Here is an 18538-nt window from a genome sequence, read left to right as displayed (position 1 = left end):
TAGGGTAGACCCTCTTTCACTCAGACTCAGCCCCCCCCCCCCGGAACAAACTCACCCCCCCCCCCCCCCGGAATCGAAATCCTGGCTACGGGCCTGCTTTGAGGTGGTCTTCTCATTTCTTTCCTCTGTAATATACCCTCCATCACCTGGCATTTGTTGATGGCCTCCTTTCCAAATACTAATTAAGACCGACTCTGTTTACTTCCCAAGATCAGTCAGGCCATTACCTGATTATTTGTCTATAAACTCAGTAATGTTTCTACATATTTTAAAAGAAACATTTGTAAGAATCTGGAAAGTAGGTTTCCCCCCGAGAAATAATACTGTGAGTTTTTTTTTTTGTTTTCTTAACATAACTAGATTATGGATATCTTAAATCTGAATTGGCAAGCAGTTTTTATTGGTATATCTTTGCTGGTAGATTCTGTTTCTCATATGGCTTTGTATCACTGGCTTTCAACCTTCATATATTATGATAAAAAGACTTGCATTGAATATTTATGTTTGTTTATTATGGTCGATGACCAGCACAAAAAAATAAACAAATGCCAGAATAGGGACAGACTTGCATTGTATGGTTTATGGAGTATTTCTAATCTCCATGAGAATTCCACTGTATAAAAATGCCCCATGTCCAAGCAGTACTTTGTCCAGAACCAGGTATAATGCTGTTCAACCACATAGAAGACACAAGTCAGAATAAATATAAAATAAATTCAGATAAAACAATATGTATACTTGGGATATTTCCTAACTCTGCTGAATTCTAACAACTTTCCTCCCTTTACTTGAATGGCACCATCTTACTGTTTCACTGTCTCATGATCCACCAAAAAGAGCATGGAGCCTTTTTATATTGCTTGGGACAAAAAATCGCCCATTGTGAACATTCACTAGATTTACTTCAAAGAAGTTTTATCCCAGTCTTTTTATGTGTCAGGAGCAAAATGGCGAAAGAAGGTGGTTCCTTTTATACAAATTACCAATGTACATGTTTTGTTTTCATTTATAAGGTAACCTAAGTTAGGTTAGGCCCAATGAATGTAGTCAAATATTTGTCTGTCATTTTGGGGATGGAAAAATCCTAAGATATTCTGGTGTATGCTAACTAGTACCAAGTTTCTCTCTTCATGGTTTTAATGGTCTCACACTATTTTTACATCAGTTTTGATGTTATTTGTATGCCTTCAAATTGTCTCCAAGTTATAGCAACACTGGGCCATTTTTTTCTGGGCAACATTTGTTCACAAGGGGCTTGTCATTGCCCATCTCTGAGACTGAGAGAGCATGATTTGCCCAAGAGAATTTCCATGGTTGAGTGGGATTTAAACTGAGGTCTCCAGAGTTGTAGTCCAACATCCAAACAACTATACCATGCTAACTCATATACATTCCATCCATATACATGTCAAATCCAAAAGAAAAATTAGGTGATTACATAAACCTATAATACCAATTAGGTTTTTGACATCAGGAATGGAAAAAAAAAACCCGAACTAAAACTAATCCTCTATTTGTCACATGCTGAATTTTGCAACTTGCTTCCTCAAAGCAACACAGTTGGCAAATTTACCATATGGTTGAGAAATGTTTAAAGAATACTTCTATAGTTGCAAAGGCACTGGTACAATTTCACAACTAAGCTCCTTGCATGTCTTCTTCACTAGCCAGACTCTTAAGAAAGCAACATTAAGAAAGCAACAATGAGTGTATTTAAGTTATTTCTATAATAATTGAATAGGAACTTACAGTTGTTTCAGTTCTGTAAGGTATAGATATAACTATTCTGTGTCTGTCTCTGTGTGTAAAGTTACATTTTTTAAAAAAAATTCAGAACAGTAGACTACACTATATGCATGAATATAACAGATAATTTATTCTCAGGGCACTCTAATCTACAGATTTCTCTTTTTTTCTCATTGTTGCATATAACACACACAAACATATACCTTTATAACAAGTGTTTTATTTTAAAGTTTGACATCCGACTTCTTTTCTGACTTGTCTAATCTCTAATGGCACTATATTGTGTATGGCTGAATACACAAGTAGTTTGAACCTTACCCTTCACTGTAGACTTAGGAAAAAGCAAAGTTTTACAGCATTGTCCAGTTTGTGTTCTTCTTCGTGCACAGCTTTTGCTCTCTTGATTTTAAAAGAGGCACCCATTAAATTTACTTTGAACTTAAATGGTTGACTTACATGGGAATTCAGCAACAAGTCATTGATGACATTATTCAATTCAATTATTTAGGCACGGGCAAGTTGGAAATGAGGGTAGTCTTCCTTGTACTCAAGTGGTATCTCAATGTGTTCTGAAATTGGGGCTCTTCAACTGTTCTAGGAAACTCGATTTTGAAGTCCTGAAGCCCAAGACTTTTCCTGGGAATCATTAAAGAAAGGGGGATTAAAATAATTGAAATTAGAAAGGGGGAGGAGGCAGGGGGGAGGATTTTTGCTGAGTGGTGAAGAACCTCTTCAACCTTCAAATTTATGCCCCTGTTTCTTCTCTAGACAGAGACTGAATGTAGAAAAATCATGGACTGTATTTTTCAGTTTTATTCTTTAAAGGTTTGATGCAGTTAAGTTCAATTTAATTAACTTGCATTTAAGTACCAATTGAAAATAAACCTAATGTATTTCTCCTCTTTAAATGCAACTGCAATTTCATTATTTTTAGTATATTAATTCTTAAGTAAATGCATTAACCCTTTCCCACCAACATTCCTATATCTGCATACACTACATATCTAGAGTGTTGGATATTATTTTAGCTGTCATTGAAGGATGTGGTTTCTAGTTTGAAGAAGTATAGTGTTTTTGGCCAGGGAAAGAGTGTATTGTATCATGAACATGTACTGTTGGACAAGGGCATAACATGAATTTTAAACTAGTAATGTGATCTGTTATAAATGTATAGAATTGAAATTCCTATGGAACAGACGGTTTCTTTTTAATTTTATGCAATAGGTCCTCTGTATTACAGCATACAATGTTCCTGTCATAACCAACACTCAATATTATTAGAATTTCAGGGGCACGTTTAGAAGGCCAGGATGTCCACTGTGAAGGAGGTATACAGTTAATGAATATTAAGTCTCAGTATAATTTTCTAACATTAGCCTTGCCAGCAGCCAAAGGATTTGACTGGGGGCAAGGAATTGAAGCCCCTGTGCAGAGACCAGTATTAACTGGTGTTTTACATCAGTCTCAGCAAGTCAGAGGTGCCTGGATAGAAGATTAAGCAGCTGGCCCCTCCCTCCTGCTTCAGTTCCTTATCCAGTGACCGGCCCACCCACCCTCGGCTGGATAGGATTTTTTCCCTCCCCTAAAGGGAGGGATTTTTTTTTGGCCTAACCCAAATTATGTCATTGGAAGAAGGAATTTGTTCGAGTGGCATTACTATTTAAGTTTCCAGTGGCAGGAAGTGGGAGGAAGAACATTGTTGGTGGTCATCTTGGCACCCTATATATGGGGTGGCCCCGACAAGTTTTGGAGCTTGGGGGCATTTGGGGATTTCCCCTTGAGGCTGGTGGAGTGTTCTCTCTATAAGAGTTCTGGAGCCTGGGAGGGAGTTCCCCTGGAAGGGCCTTCCAGTAATAACCATCTGGGCCAGCAAGCCATTACGTGGATTGCCGCTGGGGTCAGGTGTTCACCAAGACGAGGAAGAAGGGGTAGTCATTGTGTGACACCTGGCCTCCATCATAACCTATTTCTTTGTTGCTCCCTCCAGGTTAGTTTTTATTGTCTCAATTGCACTTTAACGAGGTCAGTAAATGACCCTTTGTTCCATATTTTGTTGTCCAGTCTCTTATTTCACAATGTTACTTCAATTTCAAAGGCATTTCAGAGGATCAGCTTTAAAATAAAAAAATGTTGGATTCATTAAGGAAGAAAGTGTCTTTAATTAACATGATACTCTTGAGTATCACAACAACTTGCTTTTGTACTTTATTTATTTTGCAGACACATTTTCCCTATTTGCATTTTTTTTAACAATAATTAGGGGTGATGAGCTGATGATGAACTGTGTTCTTCCAACTTCCAACTGGGTAAATGTATGCTTAGAGGCAAAGATGGCACATAGATCTGTAATGAAAGATCCTCAGCAGACGTTTTCAAGAAAGCAACTGTCAGGGCATTTGCAGCTTCTGCAAATCCACCCCAAACAGACAACATCTGGCTGTGATGATTTGTGTGGAAAATACCTGTGAGCTTTATCAGATGGAGATTTGCATGTATAATTCTCTGGAAACATGTCTTTGTATGTCAAATGAAAAAAAGAACTGTAGGTGTCATTACAGATAAGGTTTTCTTGTTTCCTGCAGGGCTAAATTAAACTAGGTCAGAGCTAACAATTGTGTCTTTGCCACATGTGTTTGTGTGATCTGTTTCTGCAGCCAACACTGCTACTGAGTTTCTTGCATTTCTACACAAATGCTAAGGTTGGAAACTGCTAAAACTAGCCAAATCCCAGTTGTTAGATATGACAACAGAACTTGGAATCTGCATAAATAAAATAAACTTAGTAAGTTGACTTACTAAGTTTATTTTATTTATGCAGATTCATTCTAGGACTAACAATTGGATTTGTGTCATTTGGTTGTTCCCATGTACAGGCAGTCCTCAGTTTATGAACAAGATGGGTTCTGTAAGTTTGTTCTTAAATTGAAATTGTATGTAAGTCAGAACAGGTACATTTTTAAGTGTAACTCCAGATATATAAAAGTCTTGGGAAGCACAGGGAAAGTTTAAAACCCTTGTGGTGTTTGTTTCCCTGTCAGTGACTCTGTTCAAAAGATTTCACTTCACTTTCTGTCCCTGTGATAATTACATTTTTTAAAAAAATAATTGGCTGGTTGTGGAAAGAAGGATTGGTGATAAAGCTTCAGTTGAGACACCTTTCCCCCATGATAACGCTTTCCGAAGTGAATTTTCTTTCCTCTCACTTCCTTTCATTCTTAACTATGAGTCATTTGTAAATTAGTTGTTTGTAACTCGGTGACTGCCTGTGTTTGGAAATGAACTTAATACCTTATATTCTCATTAATAATGTGTTAGTGCTTTTGACTATATCAACTTTCCCCATGAAATTATTTTCATTCACATTTCCCTTGCTCTTATTAATATAAAGTTTGTATTTATATACAGTATTTTAATATTCTGCCCCCTCCCTTCACTTCCAAAATCTTAAATGTAATTTAAGAGGTTGTGATATTTAATGTTTCTTATAATAAATTGTGAATATTTTAAAGAAAAACTTCACTCAAGTTAAAACATTAGAGAAAGTGAATATATCTTTAGAGTCAATTTTATTTCATGTTTCCTTGTAACTGTAAACATCAAATGTGTTATGATTCATCTGATCTATTTAAAGTTAGATTTTTAAAATGTAGGGGTATTTTGGATATTGTTTTTTCAGCTAAATATTAGTGGCGAGTGTTTATAAGAAAACTAACATTTAAAAAGTTGCAAGGCAGGAGGAAAAACAAAGGATGTGGTTAAAGCTCCTTTTTGTATAGTGATAAAAATCTGCCAGTAAACCATATCATATGATTCTAATCTACTAACCACATTTTTTTAAAAAAATAGACAACAAAGCATAAACACTCAAATACCCCTATCACATACACACACTATAATATGGATAAATAGCATCCGAAAGTATGGAGACTTTCCAGTTCCTTTTTGTTTTGATTTTTTCTTCATATTCATAATTTTGGATTCAAACTCTTTCTTGAAATATACCTGTTTTTCTTCATTCTTCCCTCTCCTGTGTTCTTCGCAGTCCCTTTCCAACTGTTAGTGTGTTAAATTCAGGCAAGTTTTCAGAAATTGACTTTCTCCAATTTCCATTAAGCCCTTTTGAATTATTATTCAGAATGTATTGTTAAGGTATCAACATGCAGTACAGGTTGACTATCCCTTATTTAAAATTAATTTTGGATTTCAGTTTTTTAATTTATTTATTGAATTTTAGAATACCTTTATGAAAAGTCCTTAATAATGGCAGACGTTCTGTAGAAAAACTTTGAAGTGGAAAGATGTCATGTAGATCTGCAGAATAATATTGTTTTGTGCAGGAGCAAAACCTGGGACTTTCAGAGACTTTGTTCTGATCTACAGATGATCTATATTGATTATTTTGCACTGTCAATTCCCCAATTTCCCAGCATAATATATGGTTGCTTGCAAACACTGCAACATCTTGAAACATTGACCAATGTAGTTCTGTTTTACTTATTCTCCATCTGCTCTAAATATTAGTGATCGATGGGAAATAAATATACAATCTGTAATTATGAATTAGTTCAAAATTTTAAAAGCTTGTTAGGTATGATAGGCTTTGAAGGATTATATGAATTTTAATTATTTTTGGTTGTTTGCTCTGTGAAAGAATCATAGTTGAGTGGGCTCTTGTGCCACAAATTATCCCCTAGTTAAAGATGTATTGTTCCTTATTGAGTATTTATTTGTTGGATGTGTATCCTGTTATTCTAAAAATGGACACAATATAGTCTCAATTATGTTTAATATCAGCTATCTGTTATATTAATCCTTTATCCAGATTTGCCTCCATTATAGAAATATAAGCGTCACATGTAGAACTCTAAATATTTAGGATTCAGCTATGGAAATGCGCATGCCTAATGCAAAGATATCAAAGCAAAAGGAAAGTTGTACAGTTTTTGCTGATCTTTGAGATATTTTCATGAAGGAGACTTCAGTTGTTTTACAATTCCATGAACATTAGAATAAAGATGCAAGGAACAGAAATCAATTAAACATACCATTTTAATGTCCTGAAAGTATATGAAATTAATTCTTTTTATTATCTTGTGCAATAATGGAGTTAAAATAATGCAACGAAACAGGATGCTGTGACTTCTTAATTTAAGCTGCAAATAGCCCTGTCATTTGAAATCTTATATTGTCTTTTTATGTAAGAATTCAGTAGTACAGTTCCAGGATCCACCGTAGATAGGGAAAAAACCCCAGATGATTATGTTCCATATTAGTAAATTGTGGCAATATGAATGTGTCATTTCAGCATGTCCCCGTGGATATCACAATTATTTATTAACATGGGTTGTAATGATCTGAGCGTGGATGATTATGATCTTTACCCTACTTTATCTCTCTAAAAGAGACTCAAACCAACTAACAATAAAAAGCAATACAATCAATAACTTAGAACCTAAAAACATTAGATGTAAACAGAAATATTAAAATTACACAGTATAGTATTATTATGGATCCGACCAAATGTATTAGGATGCTGTTTTGGTCACCCTTAACAATCCTTGGTAAGCACATGTTGTCTGAAATACATGTTTGGTATCTGATAAATGAATTGAATTTTCTCAACCACTATTCTAATTACACTTAGTGGCCTAGTTTCCCACAAAATTGACTCCATCATCCTTTATTGTGCCCTAGTGAACCACCTGTGATAAGAAAAATGTCATGGTCATAATATTGGGAAGGAGGGATACATCTAGTAAGTGCATATATAAAGATTTCTGTACTGGACATGAGAGAGATCTGACTTTTCAGATCAAAGAATTCCCCTTTGGACAAAAAAGTTAATTGGTATCAAGGAAACACAATCAAAAACGTTGGTTTCAGTTCAATCTCACCATGTTTAAGGTATATCCCTGAAGCTGGTTCATCCATATCCTTGAGAATAAGATTTTTCATTTAGTTGGTCAAGGAACAGCTGAGCCAAACACTAGAACAGATGGAACTATGCTTTCATGTTTAAAGGTGCTGAAAATTGCATAGCACTACCCAACTTTGTGTGGCCTAATTTTCTGATGGTACCATGGCTATGTCTCAATGATTTTGGATCTGGTATAACTCCTGTCTTGCCCTGGTTCTTCTCCGTCACCTTTTTGGCTCTTCTGTAAGCAGATCTTTGTAAGTGGTTCAACTGGCAGACATCTGTTAGCAGATTATCTATCAGAAGAGGTTTATATCTAATCCTAACTCCTTACATTTTGGCAATTTGTAAATTAAGACTGCACTATACTTCTTCACACAGCCAGGCATTTGTACAGATGTGCTACCTAAAATGGACATTGCTTGCAAGATTTTGCCACTGCATTTGCAGTAGACCACTGACACCTGAAAAGGGAAAGCCAGAGGCAAAATGAGGAAACCCTTCTATTTGTGCATCTCTAAATTTTGATATATATGCAAAACGTTGTACTTTGATATAAAATAATTTCCACTGTGAAAAAAGTACAGAATTTCCCCTATTCAAATTGGATGTTCTTATTTTAGCCTATATAATTTCAGCCTATATAATTCTGCTTCAATTCAGTTCAGGTGTGCCTGTAAAATGAATGCCCACCTGATGTTGTTTCCACTTAAGATATTCTTCAGTATTAAGTGTCTGGTTATGTTTTGATGTTATTTTTCTTTATTTCTGTAAGGATGCTTCAGTTTTGATCATTTGTCAGACAGTCACTTTGCTCTCTCCCTGCTTATTTCCAAACCTCAGTGCAAAAAGAACTACAAACAAATTGATCAACTATGTGTTTACTTTACATTTTAAAACTCCTGGTATTGATTTACAGTTGGGAGTATAAGTGAATTAGTGGCAGAGTGATGCAAACATATTTGGAATACATTCTCAAGGCATGAAGCTATGGTGGAATCCTCTACACAAAGTCATTCACTAGACATTTTTCTTCCTAAGCACTAGCCTGGGGTAGGTGACCTGAAGTATCAGCATTTATATTCGTTAGGCTCACAAAATTTCTCCTCCAAAGTTCCTGAGAAACAATCTCTTCCTTTTTACTCATTTAGGATTATGTATGGCAAGTTTGTGCTGCATAAAACTATTGCTGACACACACACAACCCTTTAAGGTGTAAGTTCCCAAACTCTAGTGTGGGTTTGAGGCTGTATGGGGATGAGGTTGTTTATAAGCCCTGCTGTATTCACTGCAGCACCCAACCCCAGGTGATATAAAGCATGCAAAACAGAACTTTCTGTCAGTTTTATTATTTCTAAAAAGGTTCCCCTTGAAGGAGAAGAGTGACCTTGTTCTGCTGAGCTGACATGTGCCATTGAATTAATGGCTGAGCTTTGCTTTAGGGAAGCTTGCAGAAACATTACAACCCTCATGGCTGAGTTTGCTGTGCACATTAATCAGGTAAACCAAAATGATGCATCAAACACTCATTTAAAAGTAGTAAAATCCCTCCTTCCTCTCTACACACTTTTTAAAAAATCTTCCTAAGAATTAGTGTACTGTTGGTCATTGCTTATGGTCAAGGGCGTTGCTCCATGGAGACAGTAAAACATAACAATGGTGTTGAATCGTTTGTTTATCTCCATCCACTAAACAGGATTAAGAAGAAAGTTAGATATAATGGATTAGGTTAAGACCTTTATTTAATACAAACTTTATCTCCTAGAACATATTTGCTCTAATTCTCATGACCATAAAAATTGTTTGGCATTGTGATTCATAACAGTGTGTTATCATTGATAACAAGGAAGTAAAGCACTTGATCACGCTGTTGAAGAAGTCAAGGATGTAGTTTTCACCATTAATTTAATGGAAACTCTGATCAATGGATTCAGACTAGACAACAAGTTTTTCTCACGTTGATTTTTGCCATGATCTTTTAATGAAGCCAGCGTAGAATTTAATGGAACATAATGGCCTGATACACCTTTTCCTTCTGGGTCATTTGGCAGCTATCATTACCTAAAGGCAGCATTTCTCAGAAAGTCTCAAAACTAAGTTGGTGGTAGAGTTCATATTCATGTATCTGCATAGAATCCATGCAGATACATGAATATGAAGATCCAACTCTGGATCTCAATAACCCTTAATCATGAAATAGCTTATAATAGATATTCCCCCCCCCCCCAAAAAAAAAAAAGAAAAGAAAAAGAAAAGAACTGGCATCTTTCAGAGGTTTAGAACTGCTATCTACAGCTCTTTCATATGGTGGGGGGGGGGGGGCGTGAACTGGTAAAATCTATAACATGTTGGCACTGAAGTAGGCTTAGTTTTGCAAGCTTTCATGACTTCTTAAATGGATGGCTAAGCCAGGGTCTATGTACAAAGGGTATGAAGACAATAAAACAAATTGTCTCAAAAAGATAGCACCACTTTGTATATTTATTAGGAATATTCCAAATTTATTCTCCGTTAGTTATTTTTTTAAAAAAATACACTGATGTCTAGAACAGGATTTAAGGGCTAATTAAAACCAAGTATTTTTGTTTTGTGCCTCCATGTCATTTCTGAAAAATGACCTTGAGACAAGCCTGCCATGTGATTTTCTTGGCAAGATTTGTTCAAAGGAAGTTTATCAGCTTCTCAGTTTGTCCAAGGTTAGCCAGTGGGTTTCCATGGCTGAGCAGGAATTCAAACCCTCTTCTCCAGAGCTATAGTCCAACACTAAACCACTATACCACGAGGGCTGACATAAATATATTTTTAAAAAATAATTGCAGTCACACTAAGAGGTACAGTATGCAGCAATATTATCCAGCCTTTGTTGTTGTTTGTTGTTTATTCATTCAGTTGCTTCTGACTCTTCGTGACCTCATGAACCAGTCCACATCAGAACTCCCTGTTGGCCATCACCACTCCCAGCTCCTTCAAGGTCAAGCCAGTCACTTCAGGATAACATCCACCCATCTTGCCCTTGGTCGGCCCCTCTTGCTTTTTCCTTCTATTTCCTCCAGCTTCATTATCTCCAAGTTTTCTATTTTCTCCTATCTTAAAATTACTAATTAAAATGACTAATCGGAAGGGTTGGAAAACTCTCTGGAGCAGGTTTTGATGCCAGGATGGGTCAAACATGGAAGCTTTCCACAAGCATTTGTTTTAGACTCATGACTGTTTGGCAATTAATAATAATTGCATTTTGAAAACAAATGTTGAAGTTTATGTCATCCCTTTCCCATTCTTTCTGGGAGGAAATATTTGTCTTGTATATTTAATCCCTTAAGTAGAATGTAAACAATAATCCCAAATTGAATTGGTGCTGTGCCAGTTCCAACTGTATGTGCTCACAATGCCTTCCGACAATGGGCTAGGCTGGGGAGATTATATCTCAGTGGTGTTGTGAATCAAGCCTTTCAAAGAGCTACCCAAGGTCTTAAATCTATTCTGGGGTGCAAAATTCAGCACCTTGGTTAGCTCCTTTACAGTCCAGAATAAAGCCCAAAATAGGTTCACCACACCACTGACATAGAAACCACTGCTTAGTCCTTTTACTCAAAGTAAATGCCACTGGATTCAGACCCTGGGGAATGAGCATATGATTACGCCCTCCGTATCATTTGACCTCCCTCCCCCACAACCTAGACACATTCAATAAAATAGAAAGAGTCTGCTTTATTGGATGAAATGTTTCTTGCAGTGAATGTCTGGTGTACTGGAGCCAGACAGTTTTGCAAGGCAACGAAGGCATGTGTAAGGTGTGCACAATGAATCAAGATGTGAACAATTAACTAACATATTGAAACAGTTAACATGCTAGCTTAGTTCTAAAGGAGCCCTTATGATGATGAAACAGGTTATGAACATTTGGGGGTAAGATTGCACTTGGCAGAAATAAAAGCCATTCCTCCTCCTCCCCCCCTCCTCCCTTCAAAAGGCCAACACAATCTCCTACCTGCTTTACCTTTGATTTGATAGTATACAAAACTTTACACTGAAGAGAGCTGAGAGCCATTTTTCTTTTGCAATGAATATTTGTCAGAGGTACAATCTAAATAAGCATAGGTCTCATATAGGTCCCATTCATTTCAGTTAAGCTTTTTTTTAATATGTGTTTTTATTGACGACACAGGTAGAATAATATCACAATCCATCACCATTTCCAAATACATATCAGATATTGTGTTCATAGTTTTCTTATCCTTACCTATTCCACCTTTATCTCCCACTTGTGTCTATCAATTTTACACCCCTCTTCCCCTCCCCCCACTCCCAGTACTTGTCTTCATTCAAATATTATTTTAATTGAACAATCGTGGAAAGAGAATGGTTCAGCTCTTTATATCTTTCTTTTCCTTTGACTTTATCTATCAACCCAGGTCTTCTTGATTCAGCATGATATATATTCTGTGGTCTTTCCACCCCAAGGCCACTGTTGCTTGTTCTCCCAAGCTTTGATGTTTTCATTTTTGTCTAATTTTTGTGTGAAAAATTCTTTTTTATTCAAAACCAATTTATGCCCTATTAATTCTTCCATTTCCTTCTTAACTTTATTATAAAAATCTTGTACTCTGTCACATTCCCACCACATATGTATATAGGAGCCAATTTTTCCACATCTATGCCAACATAATTTTGTGGTTGTTTTAGTTATGTGCACTAGTTTAATTGGGGTTCTGTACCATTTAGTCAGTATTTTCCTTTGTGTTTCTCTAGTCATTATATACTTGATATTTTCGATTGAATTGATCCAGTGTTCAGTGTCTGAATCATTGTTATCTAGATCCTATTTACATATCTCTACCAATGTTTGTTTCAAATTATATTGAATTCCAACTAATTTCTTGTATATGAACCCCATCAGACCTTTCTCCTTTTCTAATTTCCACTTTAAAATTTGATCAAAATCTGTTTCTAGGCCTTCCTTTTTCCTCCACTTCATGATTCTTTGTTTCAATCTGTTCCAAAGAAGCCAGTTACACTGACCACATTTATCCTTTATTGTCTCTCAATCCTTAATTGTCCCATCTGGGTTTAGGAGATTTTTATCAATTTCATTCAATTTTCTTTTCAAATTTATTATCACTTTGCCAAATATCTGTTCCTTTTTATTGTCTAGAAACCTCAATCTATTTGCTAGTCTCAACTAAAACAGAAAATACAGAATCAGTGCAAAACTGGTAAATCCAAAGTAAAGTAAATTCCAAAAAAAAAAATCAATAAAAGGCATTGGTTGGGACTAGGATTGAAATCTATTATATATCTTTTGTAGAAGACAGTGCTCTGCTTGAAGGACTGTTAAAGGACCTGCCTCTATTTAAGAGCATCCTCATGCAATGCTTTACGAAATGGTGCTTTTCAAAGAAGATACATCAAATGGGCTTAAAGTAGAGTAGAATCTTGATTTACAAACGTCCAAGTTTCAAGCTTTTTGAGTTTCAAGCCATTGCTTGCCCTATTTTTGGATTCAACATGAGAGTGAGATGTAAATTATGAGCCCCTTCCAAGATGGTGGCCATTCCAGGAGACTGAGGAGGAGAGAGAAGTGTCAACAGCTCCATCCTCCCACCAAGGAGCTCTCCCATCACTTGTGTCAGGAGCAGGCAATGCAAGGCGAGCGAGAGAGCTTGAGGGGAGCCTCCATAGTGGCAAGAAGAGTATGAGACAGCCTCAAAGACAGGTCAAGCTCACAGGGAGAGAGGGAAGAGGCAGCAAGGGAGGGAGAAAGGAAAGGAGAGAGAGAGGGAGGGGCCTTACAATCCTCTTCCAAGATGGTGGCCATGCCAGGAGACTGAGGCAGAGAGAGAACAGCCAGAGTGTCAACAGCTTCATCCTCCCACCAAGGGACTCCACCATCGCTTGTGCCAGGAGCAGGTGATGCAAGGCCAACGAATGAGCTTTAGGTGAGAAGAGAAAGCCTCAAAGGCAGACTAAGCCCACAGGTAGAGAAGGAACAGGGAGGGATGGAGAGAGAAAGGAAGGGAGGGAGGGAGGGAGGGAGGGAGGGAGGGAGGGAGGAAGGGGCCATGGCACAGGTGACTGGAGGCCTTTCTCTCCGTCTCTGCCTCTGAAGGATGGACAGTGGCAGGGAAGCCAAAAGGTAGCCAAGGGAGCCACTCAGGGAGGGAGGAAGGAAGGAAGGAAGGAAGGACTGGCTGAAGCCCCTGAACCACGCAGGGCCTTGGAAAATGGGTTTAATTGTTCTGTGACCAAGCTCTGGAATAGATTAAAAGCATTTCAATTCATGAAGAAATTTGTCTTGACATACAAGCAAATTGAGTTATGAGTTTGGTCATAGAAGAAATTAAACGCGTATGTCAAGGTATAACTATACAGTATTTGTTTCTAAATGTTTATCTATACATACAGCATTATGGAAATAGAAGGGAGAACTGAAACAAATTCTGGAACAGCTTTTTGATACTAGTCTATAATCAAAATGCTGCTTCTATACAAATTGCCTAGTACAATACATTGAGCACAAAGTAACTCCCTCCAGCTCCTCTCCTGCCCCAACAAATCATCCAATCAGAAAGACCTAGGGATTAAAGGGAATGTTTTGGCCCTCTAAGGTCTTGCTGCTTCCTAATGGGCACAAGCAAGCCTTCCCCCTCTGCAGCACATTTTGTGTTTGGGGAGGTTAATTTGCTTAATGTAGCCATTCTGCCAAAAGGAATCACTTAGTTTTATGGGATTCTGAATAGCAGTGTCAAAATCAATGGCCCATTCTCTTCCAAGAGACTTGCATTTGCTCTAAAAGCTTTCCTAAAACTGGAAATAAGGCTTGTGCATTAGACCAATGGCTTCCCCAAGCAGAAACATGCTGCAACTAATGTGGTGGGTAATATGCATGCAAGAAAGAGTGACCCCCCCCCCCCACATCTGTTTTCCTATCCTGTTGTCTGGGGTTGAATGCACTTTAAAAGGTGGCAGCTGTATTGATTATTTAACAGGGGGAGGGGAACGTTAGGATGGAGAATTGCTGAAGTAGCCCTGCTTAATGCTTTCCTCTGAAACAAAACCCATTATCTGGAATAGTGGAAACTATCCTGCAATCCTTATTAATGTTTAATAAGGATGGAGGTACATGAGGGTACATGACAAAATAGCCAAGGTCTCTGTTTAGATAGGATATAAGATTGTTGTGAGGCTCTGAAGGAATAACTGATTTCCCTGAGCTCTGACTGTTTATGAGAACAGCAACGATAAGCATTATTTCCCCTCTGCTCCTCAGTGCCTCACTATTACACTAGCCCTTCAATAATAGCAATTCATCGTGGGCATTGTGAGCGCTACAGAAAAGCACTGGATGTTCAATTTGTATCATGGCACGAACCTGTTCCCCATTTAACCAAAACTGTTGAGCAACTGCGGTATTTCTCTGTCCTCCCCAGTCTTCCATCTTCCCACAGTGCTGCCTGTGGGGCACGTTCAGCAGGAATGAAAAGTCAGCAAAAGGTGTTAATCCTGCTTGATAGACCCATAATTCTCAGGGCTGTGTGTTTTATCACTTGTCAGGATATTGTTCACAGAGTTAATATAAGAAAATCTTTAAATAAAATGTTAACTGTATAGGCCAAAGGGTTTAATCTGTAGCTATTAGCTTATATATCAAAAGCAGACTCGATGTTAAAAACGTGTAAGTACTAGTGTGCTGTACTTCAATTTTTTTACATTTGTGAGGTAACATTGGGACCATGGCATACAGAAAGGGCTTCCTATGGATCTTTTACCAATATAAGCTTTCTTTACAGACCAATTGTAGTTTGGGAAAATTGATTTTAGTTTAAGTGTAGGGAGGAACAGATTAAACTATTTCTATTGATATGGTATTAGTAATATATCTGTGGCCTCATTTCAGTAATACTGGTGGCTTACTGAATTGAAAAAAAATATCAAGTCCATAAGCGCATTGTCTTTTGTATAGTTTAGTGAACCAATGAAAAAAAGAGATAATGAAAAATAAAGAACAAGTATGGATACCAACTGTTCATGACTCAAGTAGATCAACTGAAATCCATAGGAAAAGTTTGATTGAATTATCATATGCATAGATAGAATTGCTTGTTTATAAGTTTAATGTAAAACTATAAATTCATAAGACAACATGGTATGGTCTTTATTACTATGTCCCACGAATTTTCCCAGCATTTTTAGAACACCTAGGACATGCAAATTCTAGGCATACAGATTAAAAAGTATAGCGCTCCCTCTCCCCCCCTCCCTCTCCCCTCTCTCTCTTTTTAAGATGAATGACTAACATATTGGATAATACCCAACCAAACAAACAGACAAACTGGGACCTAGTAAAAGATTATTTTCAGCAATTAAAATTAAAATTAAGAATATAGTAGAGGAGAAGTAAACATTAGAAGAAAGGCTTTTTCAAGATACCTGAGTATCAGTCTCAGGATGGTAAAGGAATATAAAAATGCTAAAAATATGAAGACTAAACTGAATACCAAGGAGTAGATGGAAATCACAGAACATTTTTTATTATTATTCTTATGTATTTTCATTTGTATACTTTTTTCTATTCTTTTTTCTATTTTTCTTACTTCTCTCTTTTCTCACTCATTTATTTTAAATATATTGTTCTCCCACTTTCTATGTAATCTTATATTATCAATACAAAATTTATTATTTTTAAAAAAGATGAATGTCCATTCAAATGCCTTGTTAGTCCATAAGTTCGTTTATAGAGAGGTGGGCTGAAAAGCTAAGTATCATAGTAATTAGATTACAAATTTGTAAAAAAGGAAAATCTTGGCTTCAATCTTATTTCAGCCATAAACCGATTGGGTGGCCTTGGACAATTCCCTTAATTTAAATAAATAAACTAACAAACAAAGTTGTATTTTACAAACAGGAATTATACTTCCCAAACCTTTTTGAATATTATGCTGATGATAAATAACAGTGCTAATTCTGTGGAAGTTTGAAGTCACTCTCACTGAATTACTTTGGATTTACTCACTAGTAAGATAAGGATTTACTTCTAGCCTTTTCTGTGCCTTAGAGATTAATATGGGCTATAAAATGAAATAAACACACAAAACCAAAGTGTAGCTATCAAGATTTTTCTGCAAGTGATTGTCTGCTAGTCATCAAAATATTAATGTTATGCTGTCCGCAAACTGTTTTATTGCTGTTGCAATGATCATTTTACATTTTAAGGGCGTGCCAGAGAAATAGAACCTAACATAGATAGTAAATTTGTGATTTATGGTTAGGATCATAATAAGATGAAACAGCTTCCAGAGTAAAAATTTTCAAAGGAAGCTGTTTTGTGAAGTGCAGAGTTAATGTAAATTGAATGATTATTCTTAGAATTATCATTGTTGAACTTGAATGCACACAACGGTTGGGAATATCTGATTTTGAATGTTAAGACTGATTTTCAACTGTGCATAATACATTGTGAGGACCAACCAATAAGACAATCTAACCCTTGAGATTCCAGGATTACAGGATTCATTGATACAAAACGTTTATCATGCATAGCATTTGGTTTTGCCCACCCACTACCTCTACCAGGACATAATCTTTGTCCCTTCCATAGCTTCGCACATTCACATGAAGAGATCCTCCCTTACACACACAACACAACACAAAACTATATATAAAAACAGTCCTACCATAAAAAATTGAGGGGGGGGGCTTCTTGATTGGGATAGATCTGATTGGGATAGATCTTAGACGTAACAAATTGGTGGCAGAGGAAAGATAGTCACTATTGATCTCTTTGTCTGATTTATCCCCATTCCAACAATGAGTATGTTTGAAAGAAGAAACTGTATTGCAGTGTATTGTCAAAGGCTTTCATGACCGGAATCACCAGGTTGTTTTAAGTCTTTTGGGCTGTATGGCCATGTTCCAGAATGATTATCGCCTGATGTTTTGCCTGCATCTGTGGCAGGCATTGTCAGAGGTTGTGAGGCATTGCATTGTTTTTAGCACTATCTGTCATTTTGAGCTTTTAAGAGAGGAAAAGCAGCAAATAAATAAATAAATAAATAAATAAATAAGAAGCATTTCCTAGCTCCTCCAGTGAGACTCTATGCTAACTTCTGCGGAGGCTGTTCATTTCAATAGGATTTGTTATTATCCACATTTTCCCATTTACATGGTAAGTTCAGGAATTATGGGGATATGGGTTTTGTATTATATTTCATTCAATTGAAGCAACTAATAAGAGGTGCTTATATTTTATGAGTAAACATTGCTTTTCTTTTTGTAGCGTGCAAGTAGCTTTGGAAAGTTTGACCATCACAGACATCACTCAACATCGAAACCAGATGATTCATCTGAGGTTTGTATATTGCACAATCTAGTTCTTTTAGGCTGTATCTTTGTAACTTTTGTAAAGGCCCAAAGCACGCTGCAAAACATAATGAAGTTTTCTACAACTGATTGAACAGCTGTTGAGTTGAGCACAACTCTTAATTTTTTTATTCATTTTGAATATTCATACCTTCCAAAAGTAAAAGAACAGCATTGTTCCCTCAGTTTATTTTGTTCAAACTACTTGCTATTCCTAGGGAGATGTAACTGTCATAGTAACCTTTCACCTAGTGCCTATGTCAATAATGGCACATCAATGCATCATGCTTTTAGAAGTTTGCATTGGCATGACAAAATGGAAACTGGTGATTCCTGTTGAACAGGGATCCACAAATCTTGTCCTGACAGCCAGCCAGAAAGAGATGATGGAATCTTCTGGTGCTCGTTGAACCACAGAAGGGGAAGGTATCCTTACTTTCTGCACAGCTTGAGAGGGAAACAAGATCTTATCCTCATTACGTTAATGATTAGACACTGACAAAGCAGTAAGACCCATCA

General features: G+C 36.7%; 1 protein-coding gene across 5 annotated transcripts in view; it reads left to right on the top strand.

The window, feature by feature from the left end:
- The window catches only part of SAMSN1 (SAM domain, SH3 domain and nuclear localization signals 1), a 107690-nt gene that overhangs the window by 64331 nt on the left and 24821 nt on the right, over window positions 1-18538 (top strand). For all 5 annotated transcript variants that reach the window (XM_060770506.2, XM_060770507.2, XM_060770508.2 and 2 more), the window contains one exon: window positions 17937-18008. In XM_060770506.2, the coding sequence (XP_060626489.2) occupies window positions 17937-18008 (72 nt within the window). The remainder of the gene's footprint in view (window positions 1-17936; window positions 18009-18538) is intronic.

This window comes from Anolis sagrei, chromosome 3 (assembly GCF_037176765.1).
Source record: "Anolis sagrei isolate rAnoSag1 chromosome 3, rAnoSag1.mat, whole genome shotgun sequence".
Lineage (NCBI taxonomy): Eukaryota > Metazoa > Chordata > Lepidosauria > Squamata > Dactyloidae > Anolis > Anolis sagrei.
This window is presented reverse-complemented; position numbering and strand designations above follow the sequence as displayed.